Raw genomic sequence first — 22,809 nt, 5'->3', positions numbered from 1 at the left:
CCTCTCGCGGGATGACATTCGCAGGAAGCTCGCTCGCGATCCCCAAGTGACGTAATCGGCTCGACAACGAGCGACGAGCTAGCTTGGCGTCGTCGACTTGCGGCTATAAGGGTCGAACTGAATTGAATGAGATACAGTAGTGCAGGACAATGAATTGGCCTATTCTCGCGGTCGGCCTCTGCTCTCCGCATACATATCTCTCCTCTTCGAGTTATTCTGAGAAGCCGAATAGGAAGCTTCGTTAAATATACTTCTGATAATACACTGCTGGCAATTTATTACATGTTTGTGTGTCTGTACATACACCGCATAAGGAATTCAAAGTCATAGTGATGATCGCGTCGTCGGAAATGTCTGTTAGCTTGCGATAAGATATGCGACAATAGCATCAGTCCTAGAACACAGATGCGCATAGGCTCCGCGCGATGCAGCGTTTAGCTTGTTTTCTTTCTTGGAAGTAGCGAGTGCCGCGCAGCAACGGGATCGGATTATCGGACGTAGACTCGCGCGGCGCAATTTTATTTTACTCGGAAAGATTGCGGTGCGTGGAAAATTCTGTCGGCGTATAACGCGAGACTGGTTCGAATCGTATAGAAAAACTCATCAACTCAAGATTTTCAATTGCGTTTTCGTTAATTTCATGCTTTGACGAGCCGCGACGGCATATAGCAGTAGCGCAAACAAACGCACAATACACAGGCATCATCAGAGGCGAGAAGAAAAGCCGGCACATTACACAGCTCGGCGCAACAAAGCCGGTCATAAAAGCCAGGCTCGAGGTGACGAGCTAATCCATTAACGGAAAGACAAAATTTTTTTCTGCAGCAAGCCCCGCCGCGTTGTGTATTATATAGAGTCAACTAGCGCCACATAAATCAGCCGCGGGCAATAAACTTCAATCCGGCCATTCAGCAGCAGCGGCGTGAGTGTGTGTATCGCACAATGGCAGCATTAGCGCAACAAAATATTCTAATGGACGCTCGTAAAATTCAGCCTAATGAATCAATAAAAAGGACCCCCGCGCTCGTAAAATGTTCTAATCGAGCGCCGCAGCTCTATACACAAATACAGAGATTTTCTACTGAACGCTCGCGCGCACGCACGTGACGACACATTTTGGCCGGTGTGAGTAACCACATTGGGCCACAGCAGCGGGTCTAGGCTACCGCGCCGCGACGCACGTTATTCAGATTAATTGTCTTTTAACGTCGAGAATCAAAGGGGAGGGGATAGAGAATAGATCTGTGTGGTCATGTGTGCGCGTGCGAGTGTGACATTGCTGTGTCACGGTGTCAATCGCGACGATCCAAGCGTTGCCATGATCGGCGGCGGCGGAGCTTGGCACGCGAGAGAGAGAGAGAGAGAGAGAGAGAGAGAGAGAGAGAGGAGGAGAGGAGGAAAATCTCGACGAGACTATTGTGCACGCGGAAAAATTGTCTTGAGTTATAAGCTGCTGCTGGAGAGGCGGAGTCCAGCGAGCGCAATGACTTTGTTTTTCTTCGATTTTCACTCGATAGGCGCATGATCTCTACTGTATTGAGATGAAAAGATGTTGTTTGCGTTTCGATGGTCGCGTATACGATGTAAATTTGAAATGTAAATTTAGGAAGGTCACTTAGAAGTGAACCGTAGGAAAATGCTATTCAAGATTAATGATAATTTGGATTTGTGCTTATTGTGGGGAGACTGCGATACACTGCAAAACAAAGTATAGTTTGGAACTGATCCCTTCCCGATACGCTTTAACTTTCCGAGTCTGAATCTTTGACGACAGGTGGCGCAGTAGCGGTTTTTCATTTCTCTCATCGCTATTGGCAAACCTAGTTTATACATAGCGGTATGTCACCTATACCAAAACTGCCTTTTGTTATACACCGCTTCAGCCGCTTATGCTGTAGTTGCCTGCAGAGTTAATGTCGGCCACTTTGTCTAATTTTATATATGGTTCCTTAGGTTGAAATAAACGCATTTAATGCACAAGAACATACTGCAATACATCTTGCACCTTTTCCCTGGTGTGCACCTGAAGCAAAGGTTATATTTTCGACTGCTTCAAAATCTTCATTATTGGTTGTGTTGAATTTTTTAAAATTATTTTCAGTATTGGCTGTGTTTAACAACATTGTGAACTAGTCGTCAGCCTTTTTTTCTTCGTACGGCTGGAATTGCAAAAAAATATTCGAAAAATGAAAAAGGCCAGTATTTTGTGAAACAATCATATCACGCATAATTGAGTATGACTAACTGTTATTATGTTATTAACCATTCCTGCAGCTATCTCGATTATTAAATCCACGATACTTTAAAAAGAAGTGATCCAAGCGTTTAGTTATCACACATTTCCCAATAAAATCGATAAAAAGAAAACTTTCTTCCACAGTACAACCCAAAGACCGAATAGCAACGTCACGAAAACCGCGGAATAAAAGGCCGCACGACTCGACGGTGCGAGAGCGAGAGAAAAGAGAAGCAGCAGCGGCGGTATACACCGAGCTCGGCTAACACACTGCCACACTAACCGGCGCCGCTGCAGCGGCGTTGCCCTAACGGTACATCCGCGCGCGCGCCTCCGAGCTCTCGTGCAGCACACTACCACGGCTGTTCCTTCGACGCTGGCGCCGCTATTATGCTTTTTCCCGCAGAAGTCGAGCTTCGTTCCAGCTCTTTTTCCACGCCGAGCATTGTGTACCCGTGTGTGTGTTCCTTTGAATACGGCCTATACTGTATTGATCGTCCGACTTGACGTATTGAGCTCTTTGCCGCTTTTCTCTGCGGTGAACGATTTCGAATTCGAGTTCGATTGCTGTTGGAGTATTTTGAAAAATTAATAGCAGCATAGTTCCCGCTATTTGTCATAAGTCACCGATAAAAGAAAGAGAGTTAAAGGTCTGCTTAAACTACACCTCGCAGTAGAAAAAGCCGAGCACTGTAAGACTTCGCGGGCGCAAGCTCCGACTTCGCACTTTCAAATTGAAATGTACCGACGACCTATTTTTCAGAAGAACAGATATCCTCGCAACTAGATCGTTCCCACGAGAATTCGAGGCGCAGCCGAGTGTCCTGCGGTCACCTATGCGGAGGCGCGACCACCGTCGCAGGTGACGATATGCAGGCCAGTAATGCGAAACTATATAAGCCTGACGTCATCGGCCGATGGATCACGCGTCCCTTTTTCTCCAGAACGCGCGCGTAGGCAGCTGTATTCTCTCTTTTGTTCGCGGCATCGACTATCGATAGGACTATCTTATAATCCGAGAGAGTGAGCCGCCGAGTTTGGTATCCGCGGCGCACACTCTAAAGCCTTTTCTCGGGGCGAATACGGATATAGAGTGTTGGGTGTAAAAATAGCGGGTCAGGTAATAATCAATCATTTATTTATAGCCGCTAGCTCGAGCTTTGTGGCCGTGTGTCCGTGTGTGGTGTGCCTGTATAGATACACCGAACGCCGTGGAGTTGGCAGTTTTCTACTTTCAAAATTTTCGTAACTATTTGTTACCGCTAATGAGAAGAAAATGTTGCGCAAGCGGCAAAAGTTGTTACGGCGGTGTTTACATTTTTCTTCTCGTCCACGCGTACGCTACGGCGTTAGCTGATCCAATGTGTGATACGCGTTTGTTTTTTTCAGAAAAATAATCACTTTTTCCCAGCAACGTAGGAGGAAAAGTCGTACTTCCCTCTCCTCGTCCGAAAAAGAAAGGAGTACGTTGAAAAAAAAAACAAACGTATATTTTCCAGGCAATGGGTCGCTCTTTTTCCTCGTGTGCGCACGCACGAGTCGCTCTCTCATCATTATCCGCCGCTCGCAGGCGGCGCACTCTCACTCTCTCGACGTGTTTCTTCTCCGCACTACTGCAGCGTAGTGCGCGCGCGAGCGGTTTGTTTCTCAGCGGCAGCAGTGCTTTATCTGTCTCTCTCTCTCTCTCTCTCTCTCTCTCTCTCTCTCTCTCTCTCTCTCTCTCTCTCTCTCTCTCTCTCTCTCTCTCTCTCTCTTGCTATAGTCGGTTAAACTTAGTGTGTTTACTCGTTGTCTCCGCCGCGCCGGTGTCTATCTATCCGCTTGTCACATACACGAACACACACACAAACACACACACTGGCCGCCTCTCCTCCAGCCGGCCCGATGCATCTCGTTATGACACGCAGCGAAAGAGAGACAGATAGCAGCGCGCGCGATTGTGTGTGTGTGTGTGCGTAGCGACTGCCCACACGCGCTTGCGCTGCAGCGAGTACTTTCACACGCGGAGAGGTGAACAACACGCCGCGGTATCCAGGCCAGGGGTGGCCAACCACTCCTTCGCACTCTGCACACACGTATATAAGCGCCATCGTCGCTCGCTCGCTCGCTCGTTCGCTCGCGCGAGAGCGTTCTGTGTGACTCTCCGAGTAACTCTCGTACAAGATGTGCTTCTTCGACTTTTATTCGATTCGCGCTGTCGCTCTCTTGTAGATCTAAAATTACACGAAATCGGACAGTCCGACGGTGCGTAGCGTGTGACATCAGCGGCAAATGGAAGATCGAGAAAGGCCCGCGAATAAAAATAAAGAAAGGCTATAGAAACGGAGCGGCCGACCGTTCATTCGTTGAATTTTCCTGCGGGAAAGCAACGCGAGGCATCCGGCGCCGCGCGCGCGCCTCGCTCTTTATATTCCACCGGGTTTAAAAATAAAATAAACCGCACACGTCTGACTCGACCCAGTCCTCTATCTACTTGCAGTATACAGCTGCTGCTCCCGTCGAGAGACAGTGAAAGCTACTACACTCTGCGTCGTACCTCGAGTACACTTCTTCCACGAAACGGCCCCTCCCGCAGTTTACGGAAAGCGCGCGACTTTTCCAGGAATTTCGCGCGGGCTTCCGTGAATTGCACAACGTTGTAGGAGCGACGGAAAAGGCACGAATGCAATAACATTTTTTTTTTTTTTTCATTAAACGCGCATGTATGTATAATACTGAAAAAGGCAACCCGCACACAGGCGAAACAATCGCAGCCTTCGAGAGCGCAGCTGAAAAATTGCAGAGCCCGCATCTCTCTCTAAAAGTGAAGGAAATCTGGCGGCGGTGTATATGTCCGCGTGTGGAATAAAAAGTCAAATAAAAGATAAGGAGGAAGGTCCACCTGCGCGCGCAAGTAAATACCTGCAGTGAAAAGTCGGCGACCTATGCTGCGACGAGAGCGACGAGTCCTTGATGACCAAGTCGAGTGTCGTATACATATAATGCACATAACCACGACCTTACGCACGAAACGCGCGTCATCCTGCAGCAGTGTATAGGGAATGGCGCTGTTGCTGCGCCGACGGGATCATCGAACGGAAAAATTATTCGCACGTGCGACGTGCGTGCGCATACGGTCGACGACGCAAGTTTCGAGAACACACAGCTCTTTTTTCTCCCGGCGCATCGCTTTTCTTTCTCGCATTATCATTATATACGCATCGAAAGCGAAACGCGCGCATATCTTCTCGGGATACGTCTCAATCATCGGCGAATCAAAGCGGGCGCCGACAAACAAGCGGAATATCAAACCCGCCGCGTAGGTGCGGGAGACGCAAACAAACACAGCGGGACTATAATATACAGTGATGCTGGCGTGGACTCGAGCCAAGTGCAAGCGCGACGTCTTTCGAACAATCGCCGTCAACAAAGCTCAAGAGCCGCGACGAAAGAGGAGCAGCGCTGCGGGAGAGAAATGAAGTCGGAGGGATTTTTGGCGACGCTGCAGTCGCTTGTCCCTCTCTCTCTCGTTTTTTTTTCTTTATCCTCTCTCTCGTTTGTTTGCGAGATTCTTCTCTTCCCACCTTTTTAGCCGATGCTCTACACACAGCGATTACTAAAGTCAATACAGAGTTATCGTCCCGGCACGGCTTTACGATATCTAAATTAACCTGTCTATAAGCTGGGGGGACGGTATAATAACTCGGCACGCCAAGTGCGGCGAACGCAACCGCATTATAATTATACATCCTCGAGAAAACGCGCTCTCCCGCATGTGCGAGGGCAGTAAAAGAAGCTTCAGGAGCACCTCGTCTTCTTCTTCTTCGCTTCGTCTTCTTCTTCAAGGAAACAATTAAAATAATAACCCGCGCAACATTGTCGGCGTGATTACAGGTATGGATGACAGTTTGATTTGTGCCATCCGCATAACGAATTTCTGCAAACGCAAAGAAAGCTCTCTTCCACAGAGCAAGAGAGAGAGAGGGAGAGAGAGAGAGAGGGAGAGAGAGAGAGAGAGAGAGAGAGAGAGAGAGAGAGAGAGAGAGAGAGAGAGAGAGTACATTAGCACGTTGGTATAACTCAGAGAGCTGCAGCTAGCGGCGAGAGGCACGAAAATTAATGCTAACGAATACGGACAAAGCGAGCGAGCGAGTGAGCGCAGGAGAGGAGATAAAATACGACAAAAAGAGAAAGGCAACGCATGCGGCGGTTGCGGCGGCGCAGCAATGTTTTGGCCGCGACTCGCTCGCGCGCCTGGGCCAAAGATAGGCGAGAGTGTTCGAGAGCGCGCGTAGAGTTCCGTCTGCCTGCACCGAAGCTTCATTACTCTTCGTCAGAAAATTCGTCGCCTTGAACGCGGCGGCGGCTCTTCAATTGCGCACGAGCACGCGCGCTTTTTTTCTCGTCCTCAGCTCTTTGTCTCGTGCGTCGCACCGTGTGTATGCTGATGCAGCGAGAGGTATACGTTCTTCTTCTTCTTCTTGACCGCGGGGGAAATTTCGGGCTTTTCCCGGAGAAGCGCGCGAGCAGCTCGTTAGTGCGTTATTTTCGGGAAGCTTACAAGTTTTTCGCGAAAAATACAAATTGTCCACTGGGACCGAGCTTCTGCGTGCAGAAGAAGACGGCGAGGAAGAAAAAAATTACGAGCCGGCCGAAAGCGCCCTTCTGCGAAGCCATTGGCCTTCTTTTCTCCGTCGCAGCAGACAGCTGCCGCTGTACTACACCCGCGACACAAGGCTCTGCGTGCGCTGTGCGCTCGCCTCCCTTGCGCTATGGCTCGAGTGCCACGTGCACTCTCGTGTCTGGCCGTAGAGAAAGCACCTCTCGAGGGAGAGCTCTGAAGAGGAGGAAAAGGGAAGAAGAAGAAGGAGAGAGGCCGCGTCTACTGCTAGAGCTTGCAAGCTCGCCCGATGCACGGGAGGAATTTTCATGGTAATTAAGTGCTCGAACACGCCGCGCGCACGAGGTGTGTATATCCAGAGACCGGGATAGACGCCGAGGAATTCGCGGACGAAATTGTCGTGACAAACCTGGAAATAAGCTTTTTATTCGCACGTGTGAAAAAATCTTGGTTTCAAAGCCATAACTCTCTCTATGTCAAGGCCTACAGACTCGTCTCGGCTAGCGAAGCACAATAATCCATTCATAATAGTTTGGTAACTCGCCGCGAAAATAGTCCGCCGAAAGATCTCGAGAACCTGATATGTTAATCTCGGCGAACTCTTCGACATCGGTGGCGGCGCGTAGAAAGAAACAAAGTAAACAAACTAAGACGTCCTCGTCATTGCGACGACTGCATCGATCAGGCGTTTAACGAGTTTAGAGATGGCAAGCTGTAAATTCTCATCAACGCCACTGACGCTCGCTGAGAGAGAGAGAGAGAGAGAGAGAGAAAAAACTCGCGAGAACGAAAGAAGAAACTCGGCAAGTAGTAGCAGTCGCTCGAAATAATCAAAGCCGACGCGAAAAATTAAATGTCTCTCTCTCTCTCCTTCTCCGCCCACACACGGCAATGAAACTTTGCGCAGTTTTTTACGTTCGCAGCCGTGCTGACCATGACCTCAGACCGAGTCTGCTCGAATACCTACACTCGCACACCGTCTACACTCCTTTAAGCAACTACAAGCGAAAGAAAAAAAATTATCGAATATTCCCTCGTTCTCGAAAGTATACAGCCGCGCGCTTCTGCTGCTCAGCAGCTCTCGGAGTGTACCGAGCGACTACGTAGCCGCAAAAAATCTACCCCCGCGTGTGCGAGTGCAAAAACATCCGAGACGACGACGACGACGTCGGGCGGCGGCGGGTACGTGTATTTTAAGAAAATCGCCGGGGCAGCTAAGCGCGCGCTCGCGCGACTCGCCTCCGTATACTACACTATACAGGCGCGCGACGTTCCGAGAAGCAATTTCGATCTTTACGATGCTTATATACAAGCGCGCACTATAGGGGCGCGGCCGATATACACGCCGGCGCTGCATAACTCGTCCGGCAGCTGAGCGAGAAAAAATCTCTGTGGGAGAGAGAAAAAGAGCGGCTTTTATCTCGGACGGCCCCGAAATGCATAATGCAGAGGCTCAGAGCCCCGCGTCTCTGCGATGCTCTCGGTTTTCGGGGTAGTAGTCGAGAATTAGTTGTTGAAAAATATTTCCGAGTTGCGTATGAATGATTCTCGACGAGTATAATCCTATTGAGCTCGACGTGCGCGTGTCAGCGGCTCGCGCGCGAGCTATTCAAAACAAGGCATACTCTAAATTCCAACCTTCTGCAAAACCAACAACGAGATTCTGTGGCGCTGCGATACATTTGCGCGCCAGCCACATTCGAATACACCCGCCGCGCGAGCTTGCGCGGAGATAAACTTCGAAGCGTTCGCGCCAAGGAAAACAGCTGTTTTTTCCCTAAACGTGTGTAATATTTTTAACGAAGCGCATCCGTCAAAATATTTTCGCCGCGTACACACGCGTGTTCGCGTGAAATTAAAAGGCGATCCGTCTCTCTCTCTCTCTCTCTCTCTCTCTCTCTCTCTCTCTCTCTCTCTCTCTCTCTCTCTCTCTTTCGGCTTTCAGATTCTTATCCGCCGCCGCAAATTTTTCCATTCCCGCGGCGCAGCCTTGTCGCTGTTACACACGCTCGCTTCCTCTCCTCGAAAATACGGCTCTCCGCGCGGCGATCGGGGCCAGCGGCGCTGCATACTGTACTGCACAACTATACACGTATACATATACAGCTTCTCGGGCGCTCAAGGTCGCCGAAGGATACTCGCGCATAAATTACGCGCGAGCGAGCGCTGCAGTTCAGCCGAAGCCGCAAGTACATCCTTGCGGCGCACATGATTTTCGGAGAGCGCCGCGCGAAGATGGCTCTCCCTCGTGGGAATCTCGTATATTCGCGCAGTCCTCGAGTCCGAGCTGTATAAGGATCACTGCGAGAATCGATGGACGTGTTTTTCGGCTATGAATACAGCACACTACGCGCGGGCCGCATATTTCACACGGGCTGGATTAAAACTCGCCTGACAAATCTCGCAGACGCATTATTCAACGCTACACACACCGCCGCCGCAAACTGTGATGTATAGGAGCTGCGAGAGGGGGAGAGAGAAGGAGGAGCTTCGTAATCCTGAAAAAAATCTGTTTATGCAGCATAGTCGCTTGTATAAACGCATCTCGTGCAGTCGCGGGACATGTGTGCGAATTTTCGGTGCGGGCCGACCTTCGCAGGTGTTAAAAATCGCGCTTTTTTACGACGCCCGCGCGAGTCACCTGCTGCCCCGTATGCACGCGCGTGTGTATACCTGTATACAGCGCTTGGCCCGTCGAAGGGGAAAGGGAATTTGTGCGAACGCATCGTCTAAAACGAGCATCGGCGGCGGCGGATGCGCGGGAAAAGAAAAGCAAAAGTGCGAAATGTACAGGTGTGCGATGAATCGCCGCAGACAAATTGTGGCCACTCATAACTCGCAGATTTGGATCTGACGGCACACACGCGGTTATTCTTCTTCGTCTTCTTCTTCTTCTCCTATTCGCCGAGAGAGCTTAGAACGCATGCGCACACTTGCTTTTTATACGGGCCATTGTTCGCTTCTTAGGAAAATGATATTTCTCAACGATGTTATCGCCGCCGAGTTCGAAAAAAAAATAACTCTCAACTCACCCCTCGGCGAGTCGTATATGCAAGCGTGTATGCGTGTGATCGTACCCACCTGCAACAGAGAAAAGCGCGAAATTAAAATTCAGCGTTACATTCGCGAAGCATGACGCATACGATTGAAAAAAAGGATCTGGGTGTATAATAGCAGAGGAGCAGCCGACTTGATATCAAGTCGAATTCGGCCTCTCTGAATCATCAATGGCACACATTGATGATTACTCACAGCTGACGGAAGATCTGCCGGCGGCCGGTAGCGAGTACCGATCAACATTCGCGTTTAAATCGCTCCCTCTTCTCCGCGCTCCGAAAGAGCGTATACACGCGGGAGCAAAAAAAAGAGAGAGAGAAAGATCCGCGCGGCGCAGAGAAGCCGAAAGAGAGAAGGAATTCGAGATTCCATCGGACGGCACTGCACACGCCTGACTCTCTTTGGCGCGAGAGAGGAGCTGCTGCTGAGGATATAGAGTGAGCAGAGAACAGCGCAGCGACCTTGTGGGATCCGGTTTTTTTCGCGCTCGCAAAATTTTATGCTCACCTCGACGAGCTCTCCTCTCTCGCTCGCGCACTCTCTCTCTCTCTCTCTCTCTCTCCCGACTTTTTCTCTCTTTTCCGCCTACTACTCGCACTTCGATTTCCCGTCTTTTTCGCTCAAGAGCTCGACAGAGCTCGGCGTGATCCTTATCGCGTATATAAACGCGCGCGGTGTGCTTTGTCGATCGAAGTTCCAAAAAGGAAGAAAAAGGCATTACGTGTGCGCGAGCGCGAACGAAATCGAAATTGCACTTTGTTATCCTCGACGACGCATTAACTTTATTACCACACGCGCACGCTGGGTATTACAAAATTGCATCTTTATTCGCCGACGCGCGCTCGCAGCTCCTTTATGCGCTTGCTGCGAAGCCGAGAGATAAAAGATGGTAATATGCAGCGCGCGCCGGGCTTTTTCTGATATTACGCGCGCGCAAGCGAGCGTCGGGGGGGAATATGTTATTGCGGAAAATTTGAATGGACCGCTCGGAGTCGGCCGCCCCGGACACGCTGGTATTAAAAAGCATCGAGACAGCAGCGCGTGCATGCAGATTCTCTCCCTCTCCTCGGATAGTTTATGTTCTCCTACTCAAGGCCGTCTTTTGCGCGAATACGACCAAAGCCGCGCGTTTCGCGTGCGCTCTTTTTGCATCGCGCTTTCTCGCCCGCTTTTATATCACATCGCTGTGAATTGTTATTCAACCTTCCGCTCTCTCGAGTTCCAGCTGCAGCGTTCGAACGATGATGAAAATAACATTGCAAAATAATTCCCTCTGCTATTTCGAGAACCGAGCGTAGCCCGAATCAAAAGCTCGCGCTAACCCCCTTTCAACTTCCCCGAAGCCGAAACTTGATTCCCTGGGGCGCCGTTTCGGAAAGCCGTCGACTTCGCCGACCTACATAATCCCGAATTCGCATTATAGACCAGCGCCGAAAAAAAAGCAGAGCCGAAACAAAGCCGAAAAAAAGGAGCAGCAGCGTCGCGCACTGCAACACCTGCGCCTGCGCGCGAAGGTCGTACGCATACGCGAGTCACGTCCTCTCTTTCTCAGCTCTTTCCCTCGTTCGCGGATGACGTGGCGCGCGCGGCTTTGCACTCGTCGTCTGTCCGCACACACTACAGCCCAGACTCGTACATACTCTGCGATGCCGAAGAGGAGACGAGGCTGACGGAAAAAAGAGGCGAAAAAAAGAGTCCAACAGATGCGGAGGGAAAACTCGGTTTTCCACGAGAAGATGCTCTGATACAGGCTACTGGTTAATTTTTGAAAACGTGCACCGAAATGAGAATGGCGTAAACGCAGTAGCTCGAGAAGGAGATGATAAAAAAGGAGCGCGCGGCGTGTATCCGCGTGTATAATGAGAAAGGTGCCGACAAGCGATTAATCCATGCGCGCGCATGTGTACTTATCCCTCCGGCCCAGCATCAGCTAGGCGTGAAAAACGCGGGCTGGCCGAGAAGAGAAAAAGCAGCGGCGCGAATAACTCTTTCGCTACACGTAGGCTCCGTTGCTTAATTCAACGCGTATTTTGAAATTCATCGGAATGACAAGGTTTCGCCGCGGAAAAGAGCGGGCACACGTGTGTGTGTGTGGTGTACAGCTTCAACGCCTGGAAAATCATCGAGTAGCGAGTGTACCTAAGTTTTTACGCGAGAGAGAAAAAACGGTGCCGTGTCAAAATGAGCGATTCGGTGTTACGGGGTGTCGCAGCGGCTAACGATCTTGAGGTGTTTACGGGGATCTCGCATGCGGCGGAGGAGATAAAATGAATATTTTAATATATCGGCTATGGCAATTGCGGGGAGAGATGTCTGGAAGGGCTGCTGCGTGAGAATTTATTTTTTCTCCGAATTTCGAGAAACCTGCAGATCGGAGATTTTTTGAAATATTATTGTTGTATTATTAAGATTTTAGATGTGCGAAATCGAAGCAGGAAGATATAAATTGTGTTTATGATAGCTGAAGCTAACTGTACAGACTATTATCATCGTGCATAGCAAAAATATTAGTGATAAATGGACGATTGTGGTTCAGAAAGTTCGCAGTATAGTTTGAGTATTAAGTTGTTGCGGTTTCTATGCATTCTAGTGCCTGCAAACAAGAAAATCTCTGATAACAGTGTTATTATTATAAGCAGCAACAAATAGACTAATTATAATTCGACAAAAACCACCCAAGTACAGGCGCACCTATAGGCAGTATACACTTACGACGTTGACGAGAGCGTCGATCCACTTGCACAGCACAACGGCTCGAACGCTAATGAATTACGTATACCGACGTTATTAAGGTCATTAGTGGAAGTGAAAAACTGCACTCAAGCGACGTTAGCTATCCTCGTAAAATTTGTAATTAACGTTAAACGGTGAACCGAATTCGAGCTGCAAAGAAGAAGAAGAAGAAGAAGAAGAAGAAGAAGAAGAAGACGTGTAATGGTAACGGCTGATGGCGACGACGCGAAATAAGTACACGAAAAAGCTGCAGGAACATGCTTGTAGACGAGTGTATTCGTAGTTACATATTTTTTCTTGCCATCTAAGTATAGTATGCAAACTTTCAATTCGTCCTAATTATAGGTACAAACATAGCTTCACGAATTAAATGCCATTCCTCCAAAACGACAGCCATCAATTCCGACGAAAACAGTTTAATCGATAAATCAATCAATACTATCCAAGAAAACCAACTCGTGGACCTTAATCTTCGAATTGTCAGTAATTAAAAATAAAAAATCTGCAAGAGATCAACAAGATGGAGAAAATCACATTACAAATTGAAAGCGTGTCTCCTGGCACGAGAAAGAAATCACTCAACAGATTTCCAGCACGCAGATACAGTACCCGCGTAAGTACACCGCCGTCGCACTTAAACGAATTAACACCGCACAGCTTTAAAGCCCTCGATCAAAGTCGAATAAATATCCAAGTGCGCAAAAAAGAAGGAAAAGAAAAATGCGCTCCAGCGCTCGATGAATAATAAAACGGCGATAAACTGAACTTTTCTCTGTACAAAACATATTCCGAACGGCGTTAATTTTTCGGAGCGGTTGATCCGGCACACATGACCGAGAGACGGAAGGAACCACGCGCATGCAGTATATGGCGCGGGCCGAAAAGCGAAAGAAAGAGAGGGAGAGGAAGAACTTGACCTTCCAGGGGCAATTACGTCTCATTAGGCCGGCGTCGAGTGGCCGAAAAAGATCCTGCGCGCGTGTGTCTATACGTATACGGCGATATCATTACGTCGCATCGCAACAGCTGTATAACTACACTGTTAAAAATTGGTTGAAAATTCAACAACAATAAGTAGTTGAAAATTCAATTTTGCGTTATTGAAAACTAAATTCAATAACTTTTGATTGAATATCTCGGCGCTAGGTTTTTCTAAGTTAATTCAAGTACATGTTACTGAAAAAACTTATAAAATTTTGACGTATCCAACTTTTATTAGGCATCAATTCGCATTTTAAATACTTATGAGACATGATAAAAACAATGTAAAATGATGTGTATCGTAACCTATATATTAATGAATTGTAAAATAACATCTCGAGCAACATCGTCAAACGGGATCGGACAATAGCTGCACGGAAAGAAGTACGCACGCTGAGGGACGGCGCGACTGAGCATCTTGATTTTGATACTCTTAAACACGGTGTATTGGCATGCACTGATATTCAGCATGCTTGCACGAGAAAAAACGATGCGCAAGAGTCGGTAGGGCACGCGTCGCCGCTCGCGCAGTTGCACCGTCCCTCGGCATGCCTCACACTACTTCTTTCCGTGTGACAGTTCTACGCATTGATATAGGTGGTTCGACATCGCTACCGCGCATGCGCGTCGTCGCTGCGGCATGTCGCGTCGGTCGGGCCCGCCCGCCGCCGCTGACCGGGCGAGCGAGTCGCGAGCGCCGTCCGCGAGTGCAAGCGTGAGCGAAAAATAACCGCCATTTCGACAGCAGCGTTTTAAAGTAGTGCATGTTTGGCTTTGTTCGTAACGGATTTTTGGTTTCGTTCTACATTCAATGATGTCATTACGGTAAGTATAATTGCAATGAATCAATCAGTGACAAACTCAAGCTATTGAACCCGTAGCTCATAAAACCGCTTGGTTTATTAGGTAGAGGTTAGGATACCCATTCGCCGGCAAGTTTCGACCGAACTATTCGGAGAATTCCGTGCCAAAAACACAATTCATCAAGCGGAAAGTTAAGGTTCGAGAGCCCGAATATCAAAAGGGACATTCTTGCTACAGCATCAGCAGTTAACAACGTCACGCAGGCTTTCTGAAGCCGCTTTTTGGAAGTCTCGCGGCAGTGTCTCCGCGTCAGGACATATATCTTGCACAGCAAGCAGAGAGACAGTTGTAGCCTACCCGCGCGCCATGACCTACGCTCTCATCCCAGCTCGCAGCGGCCGTGTTTATCGCGACTCGTCAGCATATCCTTAAGCTCTGAGTCTACTAGGATATAAGAAGGATATTCTTGCAAAAGCATTGGCAGTTGACGACGTCGCGTAGGCTTTCTGAAGCCGCTTTTTGGAGGTCTCGCGGCAGCGGCCAGTGTCTCCCCGCCTGCGTCAGGCCATCTATCTTCAGCGTCAGCTACAGCGAGCTTACAGCTCGCAGCGGCAGTGTTTATTGCGACTCTTCAACATATCTTCAAGCTCTGTGTCTACACGAATGCATTGAAACAGTAAGCGTTGTTAAGCCTACCTACTAGGGTCCACGTTTTGGTTTGTATGTACAGTTTAATTTTTTCGTTTATTTCCCCTTCCTCTTTATCTTAGCGTATAAATAGATAGCCAGCATACTTATATAGATACATTTTTGTTCAATTAGTAGCAAACAAATAAACTGATATAATAGATAAAGTAGAGTACAGCTGATTAAAATAAATTAACTGAGCAAAGAAAAAACATGAACAAATGATGTTCATAGGAAATTAAAATTTACTGCAACTACTATTTTATGAAAACTTATTATATAATTATTTTATAGGCATCGCTGATGGCTCAGGTATAAATATCTTGGAGTATTGTTATAGTCAACTACAAAGCTCGATGCTCATGATATGCTACTGGTAAACTTCAGTACCATAGCTGATTTTATTTCATGGATTATTGTCAACTGATATATGTAAGATGGCTTATTAATTTTATTGCTCCAAGAATTTTATTTTTTAATAGAAGTGATTGATATCGTACTTTCTAATAATTTTAAAGTTTTTCTTATGAGAGAACTAACTGCTCAAACTTCTTGCATTAAGTAGTGACTATTAAATATCGAGATAAATAACTTTAAAATAATTGGTAAAAGACAAATGTACGCAAAGTTGATAAATAATTATTTTATAGGTATGGCTGATGATTCACATATGAATATCCTGAAGATGAACGTAGCCTAAGCTATCCTTTTTTGTAGTCAACTAACAAGCTCCAGAATAACAACGATGTCAAGTAAAATTAACCATAAAATCTTTTTAAATTATTAGATACCAGTTAATATTGTTAATAATTTTCTTATTATTTATATCTTTTCACAGAACTTGTTGATTTGCCAACAAAAACTGGGAGCTCACTGACTGAGTGAAATTATTTTTAAACAACTAGATAAAAAAAACGTTATTATCAAGGTTATACGTCTCTCTACATAAGCTAAGCGTAAGTGTTTTGGTATAGTTGAAAATTGATTCGCGAAAAAGCTAAATGGTTCTTATAAATGTAGTGGACGGTCTTCAATTTTTCTCAGTGCCTCTGCGTCTCCTGAACCATTTCTGTGCGAAAATGAGCTATAAGCTAAGTTCATTTATTTGAATCATGAACTATAGGTTATTTTAATTTGAATATTAGATATTATTAGGGGCACACCTGATTCAATAGATTATATCAACTTTCGCGTTATCTTAAAGAAAATTATGTTCTACTGTCGTCTTTGTAACTTCAAAACACCATCCTTGCCTAGACATTTGCTACACCATAAATTTCATCGAAATATTCATAATTATGTACATTGTGGATTTGAAAAGTGTCTAAAATTTTTCAAAAAGGAAGCTCACTTAAAGAAACATTTATTTCGGTCACATAATCTTTTGAAACAAAAAGAAAATCCAAAAACAGTATTAAATTCCGACCAAAGAGGTAAATTTGTGTGTAGCATTAGTAGTTGCGAAAAAGACTGGGATTGTTTCTCTGATCTTGTCAAACATTTGAAAGTACACATTAAAAAAAATGATCAAATCACCTGCCCAATGCACGATTGTGGAAAGAAGTACAAGGTTTTATCTTCTTTTACTAGTCATTTAACTAAACAGCATAGAAACAATTATAAAAAAGTACAGGATTCAAAAATATACGATCAGTCAGAAATCGAGGAATCGCAAACAAATTCAGATTCTGTTGAAGCTCAGTCGCTTGAATGTGTTGTCGACAATAAAAATCAATCTGAACGTTTTGAAATCGATGGTGATGCGCAATCGGAATCTCCAGTAGAACAAAACCCTTCACTAGAAGAATCGTCCGATTTGTATCTACATAACTTAGCTCAATTCTATTTGAAATTAGAAACCCAGCTTTTGCTTTCCGCTTCTACTGTGAAAACTATTGTTACTGAAATAACCAGTATGCAGCGAGAATCACAAAATATTGTAATGACATCGTTAGCTAGAAAATTGATCTCTGAAGGAATATCAGCTGATAAAGTCGATATTATTGTGAAAGAAATCATAAACGAAGATCCTTTCTTAAAATGTAATGTAAAATTAGGAAGTAATTACAAACGAAAAAAATTTTATAAGGAAAATTTTGATTTTATACAACCAGAGTCACTAGTAATCGACAAGGAGAACCAAACGTATTTTTCATACGTGCCCATAATAGAAACCCTAAAATATACGTTCCAAGATAAGTCAATACAGCATGAAATATTAAAAAAACCTGAGCCAAGAGATAAAGACGTTCTTTTCGACTTCATGGATGGCACTGTATATAAATGCAATACGTTTTTCAACGATAATCCGGACGCATTAAAAATTATTTTATACCAAGATGCTTTTGAAGTAGTGAATCCCATCGGAGCTGCAAAAAAGAAGCATAAAATTTTAGCGGTATACATGAGTATTGGAAATTTACCAGAAAACTTACGATCTCATGTCAATACTATTAAACTTGTTGCGCTATGCAAAGAAATTGATTTTGATTGCCAAAAGGTCTATGGAAAAATCGTAGAAGATCTAAAAATTATTGAAACTACTGGAATTGAAGTAGGTGAAAAGCTCTTAAAAGGATCACTTGTGCATATCTGTGGCGATAACTTAGGAAGTCATAGCTTGGGCGGTTTTACAGAAAATTTTAGTCGTGCAAAATATATATGCCGATTTTGTAACGTAGAGAGGACAGAATTAGAAATGGTACATGGTGTAACTAAAACATCTGATTGGAGAACAGTTGCTTCATATGCGAATGCTCTGGAACAGAAAGGAAACAGCAATGACTTCGAAGGAATTAAATTTGATTCAGTTTTCAATCAACTCCAATATTATCATGTGTGTTCCCCTGGACTTCCTCCATGCATTGGGCATGATTTGTTTGAAGGAATTATCACTTATGATTTGCGATTGTTTATTGACTATTTGATACAACAAAAATGGTTTACTTTACAACAACTGAATAGTAGGATCGATAAATTCCCTTATTCGATTGAAGATAGACAAGATAAACCTTGTACATTATCTCTTAATAGTGAAAAAATTACTGGCGGAGCTGTTCAGATCTGGAATTTTTTATATATTTTACCTCTTCTTATCGAAGATAAAATTAAGGACGCTGAAGATAATGTTTGGCAATTGCTGATAATTCTTACGGAAATTGTTGAAATTGTTTGTTCATCTACGATACATGTGACCTATCTACCTTATCTCGATAGTCTGATATGCGAATATCTTTGTACGAGAGAAAATTTATTTCCTGATACAAAAATGCGCCCTAAGCATCATTATGTAAGGCATTATGCCAAGTTGATTTTAGCGTTTGGTCCGTTGATCAAAGTATGGACAATGAGATTCGAAAGTAAGCATCGTTTTTTTAAACGGTGCATTCGTTACCTTCTTAATTTTATCAACGTTGTTAAATCGCTAAGTGAAAAGCACGAACTTCATCAAAGTTTGGTACGCTTGGGTGCAGATATCCGACTTGAAGTGGAAACATTCGATTTAAACGATTTTCAAATAGATGTTTATAGTGCAGATATTATAAATGCCATTCGAAAGGCTGATTTACCTTCTGACATACAAGAATGTAGTAAAATTGTGATAATAGGAACAGCATACAAAAAAGGAAATATTTTAGCACTTAAGCAATATGAATACCAAAATAATGTGATATTTGGTAAAATATGTTTGCTTCTTTATTGCAATGAATCAGATATATTTATCTTATTTGAAATTTTAGAAACCGAATTTATACCATATCTTAGAGCCTACAGAGTCAGAAAAACTATTTCGTATGAATGCTGTTCCTTACAGACAGTTTTGCATTTTAAACCAATGAACGAATATAACCTTGGTAATATGCTATGTATCAAACCACGGTTTGGATTCGTGAAGCACCATCTTTGACTTTTGCTCAACAGACAAAGGCATAGTACGTTAATTATAAATTTCAAATTCTAACTTCACATGCTTGATCGTTATTTAATTCATTGCTCAATTATTGATTATTTCTAAAATTCATCACAGTCATTTTCTCCTATGAATCTTGTGATTTCAATGGTGCATGTTTCATATTTCGCTCACGTTTATACATTGGGTTTATCACTTGAAAAAAAGGTAGCAAATTCAGATGAGCTGTATTAACATTTGTTTATTCATTCCGGTGGCGCTACAATAACAAATCATTTTATTGAATTTATCTAACAAATTTTATTTTATTCTACGTCTTACGCGGATAAACTGTGTTAGGAATACATAATTTTTCATTATTCATTAACAATCTTAATTTCATTCTAGATTTCAACATGCCTTTTTTTACAATCGAATTTGCAAATAGTTCTGAAAGCTGTTTCATCAAAGCTGACTCATTGGATGATATTATAACAGGGACTAGAGAAAAATTGGAACTGCCCGATGCTAACTATAAGGTCGTACTGGAAGATAAGAAAACTAAAGTTGACGATGATTTCATAGAGTATGCATCTCAAAATCCAAAAGAGATAATGAAGCTTTTTATGATGACTCATGATGAATCTCATAATACTAACAATAATACGAAGGACAAAGAAAGTAAATATTAAAAAATATTTTTTTTTAATTTTTGAATCATATGTTGATGTTGTTAATGATTACTGTCCACGCTTTTAGGTATTGCACCGTCCGATGAAGCACAGCCATCTACGTTGAACAGTACTGCTACTTCAAGCAAACAATTAAATTTACAAAGTGGAGTTTGGAATAAAGTATGCCCTGATCTTATGGACAAAATTTTAAAAGGAGAGATGATAGAATTTACTGAGAAACAACAAATAGTGAAAAAAATTGCTGAATATATGGTTTACTTAAAAGATACCAAAAGAGGCACAGCTCAAAAAATCGCAGAGATAATTTGTAAGACGTATCCACGTACATTTGCAGACAAAATCGAAGGGGTTGAATGGAGTGATGGAATAGCTACACTGAGGACATCGATTTTAAATTGTGCGAACTATAAAACAGGCACCAAAAAAAGAAAAGCTAATATGGATAATGATGAAGATGAAAATGAAGTGCGGAGAAGAGAGCATGATAATCCTAGGAATCAAGACGAATACGGTTGTACGCAGTACGCCCCTGACCTTCCGTCAGACGAAAATATTAAGAGTCAAGAAGAAAGACGTCTTAAATTGATAGATCTTTTTGAAAGACTTGATCACGGCCAACCTGAAGTTTTGGAGTTAATGGACAAGACTTATGCAATGCAGCGTAAAAGCATTAATGACGTAACACGTGAAATTAGTTTACTTATGACTGAGTGGCCTTTTCTAACGGACGACAAATGTTTAATACAACATGCTGATAAATTGATGGGAAAATGTATTCTCACGACATGGAAAAACTCGCTTGAAAAAAAAGTGAAACCGATAAGACAGTATCTGAAGACTTGCCATACTTTGAAAATAAATAAAAGTCAAGAATTAAAAGATATAATTCAAGACTGCAAAGAGGCAACTGAAACAAGAAAAGATAATTATCCTAAAAATGCTATTATTTTTCCGCTTCTAGTATTATACTTTGAAGAAAATATAGAACTGCTATACAAAATCGTTGATGTAAGTTATTTACATACAGTAATATCTGTTACAACAATAATTTTATTTAGTAACAATAAAAGTAATCATTCCAAATTTTAATTACAGAGCGCACTTAATGAGGATGCTATTCTGGAAATCTGCGCGAATAATAATCATCCTGTATTGATTATTAGAGGTATGTAGGAGACACTATTTAATTTTATAAAATGTATATATTTAAAAAATAGAAATAATAATTATATATTTTTTCAAATAGGTAAAACATTGTACGATTCAGAAAGCACCTGCACTATCATTCTTGAAGGAAAAACTGTAATCTACTGTTCAGATTTCTTGGATGGAATTTTATTAACATTCTTGAGTTATTATATTTTTGGTTATAAGTATCCAGCAGGCTTGGAAAAAACTCTAGAATTCATTCAAAGGTAAAAATATAAAATTTATAGATTTCTTAAATTGAACATAAATGGTACATTTATGTTTTAGGATTTTACTGCAAATTAACCCTCCAATAGGAACGAAGACTGCTCCAGGAAAGAAAAGACGCACAAAATCCTACAACAGTGCCGTGTTTAGTCTAGCTAAAGCTTTGTCTAACTTTTCGGATTCTTTTAAAACAACCTAATACATCAGATAATTAGTGAGATTTTAATTTAAGCACGCGAGAGAATGTATAAAAATATTCGAACTACCGTTAATAATCAGCAAGTATTTTGACTTTTTTTGAGATCGTTGCTATTTAATTGCAAGTAACTGTGTAAAGCTGTTTATTTAATATTTATTTATTGAACTATGTATTCTTTTTCTGCAATACATAAATATTACTCTTATAAAAATAGTGTTTATTAAACACGTTTCCAACAGAAATTAAAACAACAATATCATTATTAAGCGCACAAGGATTCTATTAAAAAGTACTTGAATTTTCAACAATTGTCAATGAATTTTTAAGTAGGATGTGGTTGAAATTTTCAATTACGTGATTGGAAAAAACTTCAAGAACATTTTGTTGAATTTTCAATCACCGATTTTTAACAGTGTATACACTGCTGCTGCAGCAGTCGCTCGTGTGTGGGCCGTGAAGGTAACCTTTACAGCGAGTGATTTTTGCCTCGTTTACGACTCTTCCGGGGCTGTCCACCGCCGAGCGCGTGCGACCGGCTGTATACTTAATTCATTGCCGAATTATATGGCGAGAGAAAGAGAAGACAAAGACAATACACGCGGGAGGAGAAAAAGTGAACGGACTGAGGTCCTTCGTAAGTGCGATTTAATTTCCGAGCGGTGTAAAACACGACCGTTTCGAGAGCCGCCATCAGATGTCTATTATCAAAGAATAATTCCACGAAAAGCGAGTCAGCATCATCATCATCATCATCAGCATCACCTCCCCGACGACGAAAGTGTGACGAGCTCACGCAACGATCTCGAAGCAACAGCAGCGCCCGTCGAAGGATCGCGAGCGAGCGAGCAGGCGCGCGCCGACCTTGGACCCTCGCGGTGAGTCCTTGGCTGCGTGGAATGCGGAGTGTACCGGGGAGATCCGGCTGCTGCTGCTGCTGCTGCACCGCCGGAGTAGCCGCACACTCCCACCTCCTTTGAAGCTCGTCCTCCTCTACACACACGCGCAGACGCGCGCTCTCGCGGTTAATTCGCGCGCCACGAGTCAGAGAGCGAGTAGCTTTATACACGCGTATGACTCTCTGCTGGATTCTCGGCTCTATGCACCTGAGCTTTCCTCCGATAAAGCAGCGACTATAGCGGCGGGGCAATAAAACGAGAGCGGGCTGTATAATGCACAGGCAGGCGATCATCAAACGGAAGCGAATGTCGCTCGGCGAATTTCTCGCTGCGCGCGAGAGCTCTCTCGCGAAAAACGAGCTGCCGGCGCAGATGCAGAGCGCGGAAACAGGTTCGTCCAGTCGCGCGCGAAAAGAGCCTGGCTTATATACGCACACTCTCGAGAGCTGGAATGAGAGAGAAAGAAACGAGCGAGTAGCGAGAGATAAAAGCTGCGCGCAACCCACCTTCGCTCGGTACACTATACTACGATCTGACACTTTGACGTCATGTGTGCTGCTGCAGCCCGACACGCAGCTATAGAGCTTTTATGGAGATCCGATCAAGGTTTTTCCCA

The 22,809-nt window shown here is 44.1% G+C and overlaps 2 protein-coding genes and 1 long non-coding RNA gene across 7 annotated transcripts in view; 1 reads left to right on the top strand and 2 right to left on the bottom strand.

Annotated features, from left to right (window-relative positions):
* The window catches only part of LOC100120799 (ABC transporter G family member 21), a 101,625-nt gene that overhangs the window by 51,678 nt on the left and 27,138 nt on the right, over positions 1-22,809 (bottom strand). The gene's annotated exons all lie outside the window — the stretch shown is intronic.
* On the bottom strand, positions 633-6,172 carry LOC116738491. Its single transcript, XR_004344554.1, has 2 exons — positions 2,246-6,172; positions 633-2,159 (listed from the first exon to the last, which is right to left on the bottom strand). It is a non-coding gene; the product is annotated as an uncharacterized LOC116738491 (long non-coding RNA).
* On the top strand, positions 7,256-21,508 carry LOC100679989. Of its 4 annotated transcripts, none has more exons than XM_031924444.1 (6): positions 13,645-14,432; positions 14,514-15,087; positions 15,393-15,530; positions 15,749-15,850; positions 15,937-19,030; positions 19,396-19,499. In XM_031924444.1, exon 5 carries the CDS (start codon positions 16,309-16,311, stop codon positions 19,003-19,005), a length of 2,697 nt encoding a protein of 898 aa, XP_031780304.1. In that variant the 5' UTR covers positions 13,645-14,432; positions 14,514-15,087; positions 15,393-15,530; positions 15,749-15,850; positions 15,937-16,308; the 3' UTR covers positions 19,006-19,030; positions 19,396-19,499. The 4 variants fall into 4 exon arrangements, with proteins under 4 accessions (XP_032452345.1, XP_031780304.1, XP_031780303.1 ...); XM_031924443.1 differs by having other exon boundaries at positions 14,514-15,131; XM_008212390.4 differs by lacking the exons at positions 13,645-14,432; positions 14,514-15,087; positions 15,393-15,530; positions 15,749-15,850 and adding exons at positions 19,747-20,690; positions 20,778-20,847; positions 20,929-21,097; positions 21,159-21,508 and having other exon boundaries at positions 18,914-19,030; positions 19,396-19,668.

The sequence above is a fragment of the Nasonia vitripennis genome, chromosome 2, assembly GCF_009193385.2.
Source record: "Nasonia vitripennis strain AsymCx chromosome 2, Nvit_psr_1.1, whole genome shotgun sequence".
NCBI lineage: Eukaryota > Metazoa > Arthropoda > Insecta > Hymenoptera > Pteromalidae > Nasonia > Nasonia vitripennis.
Note: the sequence above shows the minus strand (reverse complement) of the source record. Positions and strands in the feature narration are given on the sequence as shown.